A 15,014-nucleotide genomic window follows, 5' to 3' on the forward strand; every position below is an offset into this window, starting at 1 on the left:
TAATATTACAAGAAAAAGTCCTAATATTACGAGTATAAAATATTACAAGAAAAACAGTCTGCCGCGGCGCCGCGGATTCTGATCATAATTTGATGCTGATGTGCCAAAAGATGAAGTATTTCCTTATTTGTGAAACCGAATAGTATAGCTTCATAAGATGCTCAACATTGCTCATTTTAACGGAGGCGGCGCCCCGGCAGACTGTCTTTCTTGTAATATTTTATTCGCGTAATATTATTACTTTATTCTCGTAATGTCAAACAAAAAAATTACATTTTTTTTTTCTCTTCATGTGGCCCTAATACTCCGTTGTAATGGGGACATTAGGTATTAACAGTTTAATATATGGCAACAGGGCTGTATGGCAACACAGGGGTTAGGGTTGTTGCCTTGCCTCACAGAAAGAAGGTTTCTGGTTCAGAGCCGGTCAGGATCTTTCGTTGCTGAGTTTGAATGTGTTGGTTCTCTCCAGGGACTCCGGCCTTCTCCCACAACCACAGACACACTCGTTAGGTTAATTGGTGGCTTTAAATTGACAGTAGTTGTGATTTTGAGTGTGCATGGCTGATGTCTCAAAATGTCAGCCCTGCAATTGACTGGCAGCCAATCTAGGGTAGACCATGCGTCTCGCCAAATGACAGCTGGGATAGGCTCCTCATACTCCCTAATGTATCTTTGTCTTTATTCTTCCACATAGGTTGGGTTCATTAAAGTAATCAAGTCAAATCAAATATCCTAACAAGTCTGTCAAATTGAGGAGTATTTATTATTGTTTAGGGAAGGATTCCAGCGTGACAGATCTTGTGTAATAGTAAGGCCACGGCTTGACATAGGGTCAGCTGACTGCTCTCTAAAGTCAAGTTGCTGCCAATCTGCACCTCCATTCAGATTCTAATTGTTGCTAATTAGACGCTCTTCAAGTTTGAAAACAGAAATGATGGTTTTTCTCAGGAAATGTTTAGGATTTCATGTTGTGTAGAAAAGCTCTATCATTTCAAAAGTTTTTAGTCCCTAAAGACAAAATGGCATGGGGATCAGCCAACCTAGGTTCCACTTAATGGCCAGTTTGGGGCTGAAAGTTTTTATGGTATGAACTTTGTGGTCTAGAGTAAATTAAACCAAGGTCAAACTAAATTTTCAAAGTCTACAATAAAGCCAGAACTTACACTGGACTCAGACTTTTGTGCTACAGGTGTATTAGGGTTGATCAAAGAGCTGATGAGCCAAAAATGTCACCAAGACCACTCAGAGAGCTTGGCTCCACGTTGGTAAAAAGGTCTAAAGATTGAGTCACTGCTAAGATATCCTAGTCAAAGAGATGGCCTAGTGTTATGAGGTCACAGTTCAGGATTTCTAGAGGTTATTGGGCACAGATGAGGGGTCAAGTGGAACCATCTAGAAGCTGTCTGAGTGCCCTCTCGATGTTGATCCGATGTCCCAGTCTGGTGACGCCCAGCTCCATGTAGTCGTCTTTGGCGAGGGCGGGAAGATGGGACCCTTCGATCTCATGCTCCTGGAAGCGCTGGCGGTGTTCGGCTAGGCCAATGCTCTCCAGCCAATCACCCACGTCATACTTATTCCACAAGTTGAGAGGCCGCTGCCTCCATGGCCGGAGAGCTAACAAGGGCCCGCTGAGGACTGGGGAGGGGCAGGGGGAGGCGTGAGGGGACGGCGAGGGTGAGCGGGACCTGGTTCTTGCGCTGGCACTTCGCATCACAAAACGGACTTCCTTCGGTTCTGAGGGGAGACTTAGACTGGACGACTTCAAGATGGTTAAACCTCGACCCGAGCTGAGGTCTGGCCTTTCAGAACCGGAGGAAGTGTGTCCCATTGGCCTTTCAGATGGGGAGGGAGAAGGGGAGGGGCTCCGGCGAGTGACAGGGTAGCGGCTTCCTGGTCGGACTGTGTAGCTGGCCCCGTATCCTCGCTGGGAGATTGTGTGGAGTTCACCAAGACTGGAGAACAACCTGCAACACAACAAACAGCATACAACTGACCTAGACATGCTTACCAAAGTCATCAGTTCATGTTTTTACTGATGGACTGTTCGCCAAGACTGTCCTGAGAGTTACTGATAAATATTGACGGACAGTCAGCACCCTGTACTTTTCAGGCACATGCAGTTTATCATGACAGACGACTGAACTGAACTCTTTTGATTTTATTTTTGGTTGTGCAACAGAAACCCTTGTTTCCAGTAGAAGTTATCATCTCTGTCTCAAGATGTCTGAAGTAGACTGCAGAATATTACTTAAGAAGTTGACAGGCACCAGTTGTATTGCTCCTTTAACAGTGCCATGCTTACCACGTGTTAAGAAAAGTAAGAGTTAAGAATCTCATCAGGTCAGTAGACCAGCCTATTTGGCTTCTTTTTACCAGATTAAAGGTTTTATTCCAAAAGTTAAGTGAAGATAATTTCAGACACTTAGTTGTTAGTCATCTGGGAAGAAGGTGCATGTTAGTAAGCTGTTAGCAGCTTAAAACATCCATTAGCAATAACAAGAAGTGTTTACCAGAGATAAAAACCTACGATTTACTCTCTCCTCTGTCCACACATCTGGAACAACACAAACAACATTTTCTGTTACAATCACACACACTCCTACTCAGTCAGTACATTTACATGCTCAGTAAAGTCAAGCTATTAGGATAGCTACTGGACTACACTGATTTAACTAAACTGCTGTCACCCCTGTATAGAAGTATGAAGGTGTACAGGAACACTAATCCATTATTTTTTTAAAAACACACAACATTTTTGATCTTATAAAGTTGGGAATTTTGGAGGAACCTAACTCAGAATTTTGAGTAAATTTACAGGACATTATAAAGTCGAAAATTCATGAGAAATGAAACCCAAAACACTTGTTGGATCAGAGTCGTCTTCTAGATACAGCCATCATGTTTTCTTCTAAATAGCCCCAGTTTACAGCCATGCCTCTTTAAATTAGATGCTTATGAGTTTAATTTAACTGGGCTGTCAACTGCAGAACTTGTCGAAGGCAAATGGCTCCATCTGGCATGATTCTCCTCTATGCAATTGGATATTTGTGACAAACCTGGGATGCCAGATAGACTGTTTCTTATATCCATTGTATGGATATATTTCACATTCATTTTGAAAAACTCCCATACAAAATGTTTGGGAAGGGCGGGGCTTCACAAAAAATTCTAGGAAGGTTATTGGACGGATGATCTGTCCATCACATTCATTATGGACCAATCAGAGCAACAAGTCAGAATGAGGTAGTAGGCATGTGCAACTACAGCAGTACCTGAGCTTGACAGGACAATAGCTTGTGAACAGATGAGCTTGTTGGTGGATAAAACTCATGCCTAGGCCAGTAGGGATGTGCAAAAACATCTTCTCCACCGAGAGAAGCTTTCGGTGTGGCTCTTTGCTCTTGTTTTTATAAAGAAATGTGGCCCACTTCTGAAAAACCTGCTACTGTACTACAGCTACATCCACGCTAGTCGCTACACCGGCGGCAGTCATTATATATACCTGCTTCCAGTACAACTAAACCCGGCCAGTAAATATCGCAAACTCATGCAGAAGCAGGTTGGGAGAAGAGCGATAAACATCTTTTCTGTCATGAAAAGCTTTCAGTGCTGTTCTTTGGTCTTTAATTCAGATAGAAATGTGGTCCAGTTCTGATTAAACTGGGGCTACACTATAGATACGTCCGAGCGAATCGCTACACTGGCAGCAGCCATTACTAATGGCTTCCAGCACTACGAAACTCATAGCTCCATAGCTATAGTCTGATACTCCTCGAATGATGCTGATTGGTCCAGTTTGTTCTCAGACCTGGCACAGTTGTTTCAGACTGGAGCTTTGCAGGATGGATTAGCCGGATGACGGACGTGGAATCTGGACAATCCATCTGCTTTGCAAGGTCAAAAATTCCAAGTAATGGTTCTTGTACATTTACGAGTTTTAAAAGTTGGAAATTTCAATTTTATCTTGCATAAGTTTACAACTTTTACACCAAAAACATGTCAAGTTTTTTGTTTGAAAATGAATGCATCCTCTCTATCTTTTTAATTATTTTTAGAGAAGCCCCGATATACCATCGTATACAAGCACCAGGGGAAAATCTAGTACAGGAAAAATATCTAGGCTCTAGGAACTACGCGGTGCAAAATCGATCCGGCCTACTTGATGGCCATGTCTGGCCCATGTATTTGAAACACAAGCACATGACCTAGTTAGATTTGATTAGATTTCTTTATTGTCATGGTACAAAACATACAATGGGATTCTGAAATTTTCTTCTGGTTGACCTTGCTTACAAGTTAGCAAACAGCTACCCAGTGATGTGTTTAACAGCTAAAATATGGGCGGTACACAGAAGGTCTGTACATTTCACACGTGCCCTATGCTCTACATTTATCAGCATAAACGTATTGCATGTCATCCCTCTAGTTTACAGAGATATCCGTGACTTGTGGCATGTTTTGCTTAGCATGTACACATTTCTTCTCTCAGTCAAAGCCAAGCAGAGAGGCTGCAGGGCATGCATAGAATACCCAGTCTAATTTAGGTCTGATTGAGGTGTATATATACAAGAGTTAGTCTATCTTCAACCACATGATGTAGGTGTTAGCCCCACTTTAAAAAACTCAATTTCAATCAGACTGGCATGTTTAGAAAGTCCAGTTTTAGTTCATTTTGATATTTCTAACTGCATGTAAACATACTGAGTGAAACTATTAAATCAGTATAACTGTAATAATTTAGAAAATAGAACAGTTCTACGTACCTGGCACCTCCTACTGGTGACCTCCGGCCTGGGTCCAGGGGACTTGGCTCCTCCCCGAGAGAGTGACTGTCTTTGTTGAGCAACTGCAGTCGGTTAGCAAGATCCAGTCCAGACCCTGCCCTACCACTCAGCTCCAGTGCTGACGCCGACCTGTTTGTCAGGTCTACAGCTGAACCAGATCCCTGACCTCCCAGTGCAGCTGGACGGCCTCCCCCTTCCTCTGGGCTGAGACCTCGTCGCTCATCCCCGCGGTCATCCCCACCGCCCCACAGCTTGGACCTCCTCTGGAACAGATAGCGCGGCTGACGGCCACCGCCACTGGTCGGGGAGGAACAGAGGGGGGAGGAGGGGGATGAGGAGGATGCAGCCGATGGGAGGAGCTCACTGTCCGAAGATTGCTTCAGCAGTGGGTCCCGTAGTGCAGAGCGGCCTCGGCCTATAGGGGAGCGAAGGCGTGGCTTGAGAGCTATTGGGGAGGTGGCAGGAGAGGAAGGGGAAGGTTGTGCAGCAGGAGGGGAGGTCGGGGAGGTTGGAGCTGGAGGGGAGGCCAAGGTTATGGAGGGTGGGAGCGAGCTAGGGGAGGTGCTTTCAAGGAGCCGCTCCTCTCCTCCCTCCTCATCATCTACTCGTCTAACCAGGGAGTCTGCACCCTCTCCTCCGCCTCCCTCCACTCCCCGTCGTGTAAATAAGGTGAGAGAGGATGGTGGAGGGGCGGGAGAAGTGGCAAAGGCTGGGGGTGGTGTTACTAAGCCAATTCTGCGGAGTTCCTCCCTTGTCTCCTCGTCGCTGGACGACAGTAATGCTGGAGGAAGAGTAACCGTGTAAGCCCCGCCGTCCTCCTCTGAGCTTCCCACCGTGAGACTGCGCCGCCGGTCAATCAGAGAAGGGTGAGTCTCGTTTGCCAGGGTTGGCAAGGGTGTGGGTCTCCAGCGCTCAGGAGAGGGACCAGCAGGTGAAGTCACTCCTCCCTCTGTTTCTGGACGCTCCACTTGTCCATCAGGGAATAAAGGCGGAGTTATACGTTTATGCCTCAGCTCTGGACTAGTCTGGGGAGTGGTGCGCTTGGTTCGCTGCTCAGGGCTTGTCTGAGGGGTGGTACGCTTGGATCTTGGCTCAGGGCTGCTCTGTGGGGTGGGGATAGGGGTGCGCTTGTGTCTACCCTCTGGACTTGCAGCTGGGGTGGGAATTGGTGTGGTGGAGGCAGAAACATGTTTGAGTCGAGGCTCTGGGCTTGGGGTGCGAGCAGTGAGGGCTCGTTCTCTCGCAGCAAGAGCCAGGGCGAGTGGAGATGAAGGGTCTGAAGAGAAAGGAGAAAACAATGTGGGAATTTGGGGTGAAGTATGTTCATGTTTCATTTGTTTAAAAAATTCAGGCACTGCTCTTGAGTTGATTTTCCAACATCTTGTAGGAGGTGTACATTACCTGTAGTGATTTCACATCATCTACTGCCCCTCTAAACAATGCAGAGCTACAAAGTCCTACCAGGGTTCTTCTTCTATTCTGAAGGGCAACTAAAGGCAGTGTTCCATAGTACTTCAATGCTGTGTCCTAGTACTCCTCCTACTTTGTGAATTAAGTCAAGGTAGGGTCCTAGGTTCTATTATTTTGTGGAGTAAACCAAGGGTGTGTCATAACGTCTCTTCCAGGCAATGTCCTGGCTTCTGATCTATTTTTAGGGGTACCCCAAGGCTGTGTTCTAGCTCCTCCTCCACTCGCTAAGTACCTCAAGACTATGTCCTAAGAACTGCTATTTCGTGGAGTACCTCAAGACTGTGGCCAAGATACTACTTTTTCATGAAGTACCTCGAGATTGTGTCCTAGGTCATACTATTTTGTGGAGTATCTCAAGGGTATGTCCTGGCTCCTCTCCTATTTTGTGGATTACCTCAAGCTTGTGTTCTTGATCTGACTAATTTGTGGAGTACCTCAAGGCATGCTCTTGCTTCTCTTCTTTTTGTGGAGAGCCCCAAGACTGTGTCCAGCTCATCTCCTATTGTGTGGAGTATCTCAAAGCTTTGTACAAGGCCTTTTTTTAATTTTTAGGAGTACCTCAAGGCTGTGTCCTAGTTCTCTTCTGTTTTGTGATGTACTGTGTGACTGTGTCCTGATTCCTCTCATTATGTGGAGTACTTCAAGGCTGTGTTCTAGCGTATCCTCTATTTTGAACAGCAAGGGAATGTCCTCTTCTTTTGTTATGAAGTCCCTCAAGATTGTGTCAAAACCCCTCCTCAAATCATTAGTACCTTAAGATTATGTCCTATAATGCTCCTTTATTTTGTGGTATACCTCAAGGCTCTGTCATAGCCCTTCTTCTATTATACTAAGTACCTCAAGTTTTTTTCTTTTTGTTGTTGAGCACATTAAGGGTATGTCCTTGCTTTTTGTCGACTCAGGGGAGTACCCCAAGGCTTTGGTCTAGTTCCTCCTCTATTTTGTTGAGTACCTAAAGGGTATGACCCTGCCCCGCTTCAATTTTATGGAGTTCTACAGAGTGCCTCCTAGCTTCTCTTCTGTTTTGTGAAGTACTGCAAGGCTGTGTCCTAGCTCTCCCTTTACTTTGTGTAGTACCTCAAGGCTGTGTAGTAGCTCCACTGCCATTTGGTGGAATACCTTAAGGCAGTGTCCTAGGTCCTCTCCTGTTTCTCGGAATAACTAACAGCTCTGCACAGGCTTCCTTTTCTTTTTTGTGGAGTACCTCAAGGCCATGTTCAAGATCTTCCTTCAACTGGAGATGTAATACAAGACCCTAACCTTAGTCATCCTATACTGTAAGGAACTGTTATATTATATTGCAATGTTAATCAATGCTTAATCATAGGTACTCAGTTGTGTGGTGTTACTCAGGGCTTGTACAAGACCCTCCTCCAGTTGCTGGTGTTCCTGGAGGCTATGCCATTGTCCTGTCCCTGGAGTACCTCAGGCACCACTCACTTTTGGTCCAGATGCCCTTTAGGGAGAGAGCTAACCTTCTGTCCTAAGCAAGTATTGCAATAATTTACATTCAGTACACTATTTTTTGGAGTTCCTTAGGGTTCTGTCCCGGCTCCTCTCTGGGTTGATGACCAAAGGACTCCGTCAGAAGAAGCCCATCCCTTAGAAGAGTTTCTTCATATTGTGTCAGGCACCGAGTGCCTTTTTATTTTGTGGTCTTCCAGGCCCCATCCTGGGTCTTCTTCGTATTTGTTTCTAAGCATGGTCCAAGGTCTTCCTCTGTTTTTGGAGTATTTCAATGTTTTACACATTCAAAAAATGTCTTTCATTTCTATGCAGATGAGACCAAACTTTACATGCCAACTCAAGGACCACAAAAAATAATTTGCTAAAACAATCAACCTGACACTCTTAGACAATAAAAAAGAGAAATATGGTTCTTACAAATTGCTAACCCAAGGTGGGAAATTAACTCACCTGGGACACCTTGGTGGAATAATGGCCTGAAGAGGTTCAACAAAGAGGTTTAATGATGTTGGTACCTCTTGGCCCAGGAACAATAGTACAGGGATTATCTGTAATTCCAACTTACTTACCCATCGACCAACTTTAGATTTAAACAGAAGTTATGCCTGAATCTTTCCCGAATCTTCCCAGAACTTGTTACCAACTTAAAAAGTATATCGACAATATCACAATAGATGGGGGGCTGCCAGACTGACCTAAAGGTTTCCCTGTCAGCGGATGGAGGAAGGTGTGAGGCGTTGGTGAGGGTGACAGGACCGGAGCTGGTGGGGGAAGCTCTCCAAGGTCGTCCATCGAGTGGCTCTGAGTCAAGAGAGGCGGAACCTGGTTTTCTGACCCAGAACCCTCCACAGACAGGAAGAGAGATGACCTGCGGCCCTGAACCCGAGCACGCTCCGACAGGACCTGCTGCTGGTACAGCTCCGCCCTACTTGGGGCTCCGGGGATTTCTAATTTTGAGGAATCGTGATCTTTCATTCCCAGTCCTGGAGAAAAAACATAAGGAGTTAGAGGAATAGAAGGAAAACAGCCTGTATGATTGAAATTACTTTCACAAGTATGGTAGGTTTTTGAAACCAAAGAGGATTCTAACCCTGCTCCTCAACAGGAAGCTGCTTCAACAAAGGTGACTTCCTCCTCTGTGGCTTTGACGGCGGAGCTTGCTGTCCAACATTAGCGTAAGGGTTTTCTATTGGCCGTCCCCGGCGGCGTGACAGTGGTGAGTGGCCAAGGGCGGGGCTAGTACTGTGAAGGGACAGGGTAGAGGTGTGCGTGGCAGTGTGAAGCGTGTGCGTGGCGGTGTGCGTGGCAGTGTGCAGCGTGTGCGTGGAGCCGTGTGCGTCAGTTTGTAACTGCGGCGGCATATCTTGCAGGATGATCATCGACCTCGCCTTCCTCTGTCGCTCGGCATGGGCGTGGCTCCTCGGTGGGGTATCAGAGATGTCCTGGAGCCTTGGCTCGGCCCCCGGCTTGAAGCTGGAGCGGGTCAGCCCATCACCTCTGGCTGGGGGAGGAGGGGGGAGGAAAGATGGTGGAGGGCCAGAGTCAAGGAGGAAGATGGAGGAGGTGGAGGAGGCAGAAGGAGGAGGAGGTGGAGCTGTTTGAGGAGGAGGGGGGATGAAGCTGTCCGTCAGCGAGGAGCTCCGTGGAAATCGACTTTCGTTGATTAGAGCCGTGATCCTGTCGTCTTCAGGTGTGCCTGTGGGGTAATTATTTATGCAGTCACATATTTACATTCTGTTTCTGTTTAACTGACATTAATTTGTGGAAGTCTTACTTTCACTTTGACATTTATTATTTGAATAACCAGATCCGTTGGAGTCTTACCAAAGCTTTTAGTTCTGGACATTCCCCTGGGTAAAGCCATTGTGCTCTTCTCTGGAGCTGAAGGAGGCACGAGACCCTGACGCTCAAACAAAGACTGAAAAAAAAAGAAGAACCATCAGATGTCTGAGAGGCATTACCTTACAACACAGTATTAAAGCTTTTAACAGTCTGTCTCACATTGATCTCAGCCTGTGTGATCCTGCGGCTTGTCGGTCTCTGTTTCACCGTTGCTGCTCTGAAGTCGTCCGTCGGGCGGGCCCTCAGAACGACCTCCTGCTGCCCCCCGGCTAACATCTCGTCCAGCTTCTCTGTAAGGAGGAGACACAGTAAAAAAAAACAACGTAAAGAAAAGTATGATCAGTGCAGGAGCACAAACTCAAGGCTGCACAGCATGACCACAACAGCAACATGACCAACTGTAAGTACACCATGGCAACAATACGACATCAGTTAGCAGGGCCGTAGCAACACTGAAGTCTGCAGATGGAGAGTATAAAGGTGCTGATTGTTTGCATTTATGTCTATGAAGTACAAATAAAGGAGCCCAATTCATTCTAGTTGGAGCCCTACCAACTCAAAGTCCAAGCATTTTAGCTTGAAAATGGCAAGATTTTATGGATTGTTTTCCGAATTCAGGTGTAATAAGAGTAAATTTAACTTTCTTAAAGGATCTGAAGGTGGTTTCAGGGCCAACAGCACAAACATGGACCCCTTTATTTAAAGGATTAAGCCTCAGAGTTATAGTACATTTACATGCACAGTTAAGTCAAGTTATGGTTAAAGCATGTCAAGGTCAACCCTTGTACTAGTACATGAGCTGCCAATTTATTGATAAAAGTTTGTTGTATGCACTACAAAAACCTCACAACAAAAACACAACTTTTAAGTTCTGCACATATTTGATGTATTCTGCACTTTAAATGGTGCAAATGGGATGAATGTTCTTCAGCTAGCTTATAGTGATATCAACAGCCAGACAACAAGGTGACTTTTGCAATGCTATACACTTTTGCTGTTCAACTTCACGGTAAAAGCCTGATGCAGAGATGGCAGAGCATGCTCTAAATACCTTGCCCAGCCTCGATTCTATTGTGGTACACACATGCAAGAGAGGAACAATCTCCTACTGCATCATCTACAGTAGGTGTATTAGCACGACTTTGAGAAATTCAGTTTAGTACTATTTCCATTCAGAAGACTTGGACTCACGCATGAGGCGATGGGTTTGCTGAGCAAGACAGTGCGGTGTTCCCGGTATCTGAGCATGCAGACAAAAGTCCAAGTCTTTTTGTCCTGGTTCCCCAGGTTAATTATACTTTTCTGAGCCTAGATGTCAACTGGTTTCCAGAGGCGCCAGTGGGACTCCTTTGCGACGACTTCTCTTCGGCGCATCTTTGAGTATCACTGGCAAAACCGTGCGTCTATGCTAACAATATATCAGGAGAGCGAGGGAAGGGTGCCTGATAAAGTAACAGCAGCTGTGCTTTTACAGGTACCTGGCGTGCTTTCCCATGCCTGATCCAGCTCACCACATACTCGATGCCCAGGACCCAGTGGGCTGGTCCAGATGCCGGGATGATGGCGTGCCTCATGGAGGAAGCAGCTTGGAAGATACCTGGAGAGATGGGGGCATGACCTTGGCACAGACCGGACGATGGCCATCAGGAGGCCAGAGCAGTATAGCACCAAGGTTGACGTGGTGAGATGCCAAACTGATGACGCACCATGACCACTATTCAACAAGACTGTAATTTCAGAGTCTTTCATCCATTTTCCATCTAGTTTGACACTCTTACCTGCCATCTATGACGTGTGTTGTGTGTTCTGGAGCTGGCCAATACGAATGAATTTGCTCCCTATCTCTGGATCGTCATGCACCAGAGTGACATCATAGAATTCCCTACACCTAATCTTTGTTTTCCCACCGAGATCTTCTGTTTACATAATGCAAAGCTAGCACGGCTACCTGGGCATTTTTTACATGTTCTCACATTTATAGTTGACATTCTATTTTAACAATATTCAGTCCATATGAACCTGGTGGAGCCAGGTCCAGTTCCATGGTGGTGCTTGTTGGTGGATAAATCTCATGCCGAGGGCTGCCAGGGGAAGTGCAAAAACATCTTCTCCACCAAGAAAAGATTTTAGCAGGTTCTTAGCTCACTATTTAATAAAGAAATGGGGTTTAGTTCTGACAAAATTGCAGCTGTACTTCAAGTTGGAGCTACACAGAAGGTGATTGGCCCAGTTCAGATATAACTGCCGCTATACTACAGCTACATCTGTGCTAATTGCTAAACAGGCTGCAGCCATTGCTATCGGCTTCTGGTACAACTAAACCCCGCCCATAGCTACCGCCTCAAATGACACTGATTGGTCTGATCATATCTGGCACATATGTTTCAGATTGGAGCTTTGTAAGATTGATTTGTCTGATGACGGACATGGAATCTGGACAATCCATCTGCTTTGCAAGGTTAACCCCATGGTACCCAGAAAGGGTTGCACTGCCCCTTAAAATCTATTGTTAGGACACCTCACAACCTCCCAGCAGAGAGTCTGGTATGTTTGAGTTTCCTTGCTGTCTTCTACGATTTGTTCTGTGACAGAGCAGGACGAACTGAAAGAAAAAAATGTTGGCAGGAAATAGCAGAGCAGTTCAGCAACCTGATGAGTAACTACCCTTAACATTAGTATCAAATTAGCATGGCATTCATCATAATATTTTAATAGACAAATTCAGAACAGTCTCTTCTTTCCAGGTGGAGTCTAGCCCCTCCCCTCTTCTTCCATCATCACACTGATCGAAAAAATTGTACCACCGTGTAGTCTACCATATTTGCCGGTCAAGTCATGGCACAGATTGGCTTCCTCTGGCATAGCAAACATCTTAACAGACAAAAACATCCTGCAAGCTGACCTCGGCTTAACACAATAGATTGACTTCCTCTACCTGCATGTTTTATGTACTATAATCAGAGAAATATCTCCGGTTAATCCTCCATCACTCATGTTCAGTGTCGCCAGCTACAGCCCCGGCTGTTACATCAATGCAACACAACTTACACCACTTAAAAAACATCATGACATCACTAAAACATCATGACATCACTACGACATCATGCCACGGGGCAAGCTTATTGGTCGCCGCAGTTTGACATCACATTTAAAATGCCAGTAGTAACATCATCGACCATCAGCATGTTGTGACTCACCGATGCGTCTCCTCCTGGCTGCAGACAAAGCAAAGGTCAACAACACACACTCCTACAGTTTGACTATACACTGCTCTATGTGTGCATGTTTGTTTGCTTTACCTATCTCCTCCAGGTCAGCGGTCATGGACTTGGATCGAAGTGTCAGCGAGGTGCTGGGAGCTCGTTTCGGTGGAGGAGGGGCTACAAGACAAGAGCCAATCAGATCACAGATCTAAAGTGAGCACAGATTAAATTTATGACTCTGGCCTTCTTATTTTGTTGATTATAACAAACAATATAAGTCAATCAGATAAATCAATCATACATAGAACAAGCTACAGTTCCAAAAAAGTTGGGATGTCATGGAAAATGTGAATAAAAGCAACACAAAGTGATTTGCATTTCATTTTCAACCCAAATCAATTAAATACAGCATAAAGCTAAGATATTTAATTCTAACTCACATTTTTTTGGAAATACATGCACATTCTGAATTTCATGCTTGCGACACATCCCAAATAGTTAGGACAGGGGCAAGGACAGGCTGAAAAGTGGTGGAATCCTCAAAAAAATGCCAGAAAATTCCCAATGGTAAGACTGTAATCAATGCAAAGTTCAAAAACAAGCCTTTGTGTTGGTGTGTGGGTGTATTAGTGCCCATAGCATGGGTCACTTCCACATCTGTGAAGGCAGCATTAACACTGAGTGGTAGAAACAAGTTTTGAAGCAACATGCTTCCATCCAGACAACATCTTATGCCGGGATGTCCCTACTTATTTCAGCGAGACAATGCCAAGTCACAGCCTTCTTTGAAGTCGTCGTGGTGTGGACCCACCTGTCAGCACCTGCTTCATCTATTAACATCATCCTTACTTCTATAATCATCACTGGCTCTGTTAATTTGAATCTAAAAACAATACTACTTTACTGCTATAATTATTAATATTGCATCGTTCTGCTTTCTATCAGTAATAACTGATATTACTAATTCTTCAAAATGGGAGATAAGTTCATGGCCATAAATTTGTTTTGAATCTGTTGTTTCTCTTGTCCCTCTCCTCTTCCTGCTTTTCTCCACCCCAACCCCTCCTTCTTCCCCTGTCCAGCCCCAGCGCAGCTCCAGTGAGGTCTGGTCTGCTCGACAGTCCTGCCCCTTAAGGAGCTAAATACTGCTCATGCTGTGCTCATGATGATTAATGCTGGTCTTTATTACTGTAGGCCACATCGGAGAGTGCTTTCTATATATCTATGCAAACACAGACTGATTGGTTGATTGACTGCTCCTGCCGAGTTACAACAGCATGGCTTCACTGTGAAAGAGGGCGGGGCCTTGACTGGCCTGCATGCAATCCATACCTGTCTCCCACTGAAAATGTACAGAGCAGTGTTAATTTTGGCAGCTGTTTTTAATTTTAGTCTTAGTTTTAGTCTTTAAATGAAATGAATTTTAGTTTTAGTCCCATTTTAGTCATTTTTACCCTTTTTAGTTTTAGTCTAGTTTTAGTCCATAAAAAGTCCTCACATTTTAGTCTTTACTTTTAGTCCAAGCATTTATTTTCTTGCCAAAATCTGGTACCAAATCATGTTAGTGTGTTCTCTGCACCCTGCCAAACCTGAGGTCCCTGCTTTCTACAGCTGAGAGGTAGAATAGATACAGATGCATTGTATTTTACAGATTTACCCACAGTGGAGAAATATCATGGATTTTGCGTGTCTGACGAAAACTACATTACATTTAAGTCTAGCTTTAGCCATTTTTACAAAAATTAAACTTAGTTTTTGTCAGTTTCAGTCATCACAGATCTACTTTTGTTAGTCTTAGTCTAGTTTTTGTCATGGAAAAAAAGGCTGTCGATGAATATTTTCAGTCATAGTTTTAGTTGACGAAATTAACACTGGTACAGAGCGTTATGAAGCACAAAATACAACAGAAACCCTCAGCCATTGAGCAAATAAAGATTTACATCAAGCAAGAATGGGAAGGAATTCAACTTTCTGTACTTCAACGATAAGTGTCGGCCTCCAGAGTGTTGCTGGGAAAAATGTGATATAATGCAGTGATAAGAATGCAGTCCAAACTTTTTTGGATAACATCACATTTGGAATGCTGTACATCTCCAAAAACAATACAGACTATCAGATTTATCTCTGAATATCTTTTATTGAATAAAGGCTGAAAATATTCAGTTTTTATTCATATATTACACACTGTCCCAACTTTTTTAGAACCACGGTTTCTTTATTTTGTGGGTTTTAGTTTAAGTCAATA

At 44.6% G+C, this 15,014-nt stretch overlaps 1 protein-coding gene across 3 annotated transcripts in view; it reads right to left on the reverse strand.

The window, feature by feature from the left end:
* Positions 1 to 253: 253 nt before the first annotated feature.
* shank3b (SH3 and multiple ankyrin repeat domains 3b) overlaps positions 254 to 15,014 on the reverse strand; it is a 65,883-nt gene continuing 51,122 nt past the window's right edge. For 2 of the 3 annotated variants that reach the window (XM_041781283.1, XM_041781282.1), the window contains exons 19-25: positions 12,866 to 12,946; positions 9,726 to 9,856; positions 9,549 to 9,642; positions 8,815 to 9,420; positions 8,420 to 8,707; positions 4,767 to 6,063; positions 254 to 1,967 (exon numbers count right to left, since the gene is read on the reverse strand). In XM_041781283.1, coding sequence (XP_041637217.1) covers positions 1,382 to 1,967; positions 4,767 to 6,063; positions 8,420 to 8,707; positions 8,815 to 9,420; positions 9,549 to 9,642; positions 9,726 to 9,856; positions 12,866 to 12,946 — 3,083 coding nt within the window. In that variant the 3' untranslated portion in view covers positions 254 to 1,381. Of the gene's footprint in view, positions 1,968 to 2,513; positions 2,558 to 4,766; positions 6,064 to 8,419; positions 8,708 to 8,814; positions 9,421 to 9,548; positions 9,643 to 9,725; positions 9,857 to 12,865; positions 12,947 to 15,014 lie in introns of all 3 variants that reach the window. The other variant, XM_041781284.1, reaches the window with a different exon arrangement.

The sequence above is a fragment of the Cheilinus undulatus genome, linkage group 23 (assembly GCF_018320785.1).
Source record: "Cheilinus undulatus linkage group 23, ASM1832078v1, whole genome shotgun sequence".
Taxonomy (NCBI): Eukaryota; Metazoa; Chordata; class Actinopteri; order Labriformes; family Labridae; genus Cheilinus; species Cheilinus undulatus.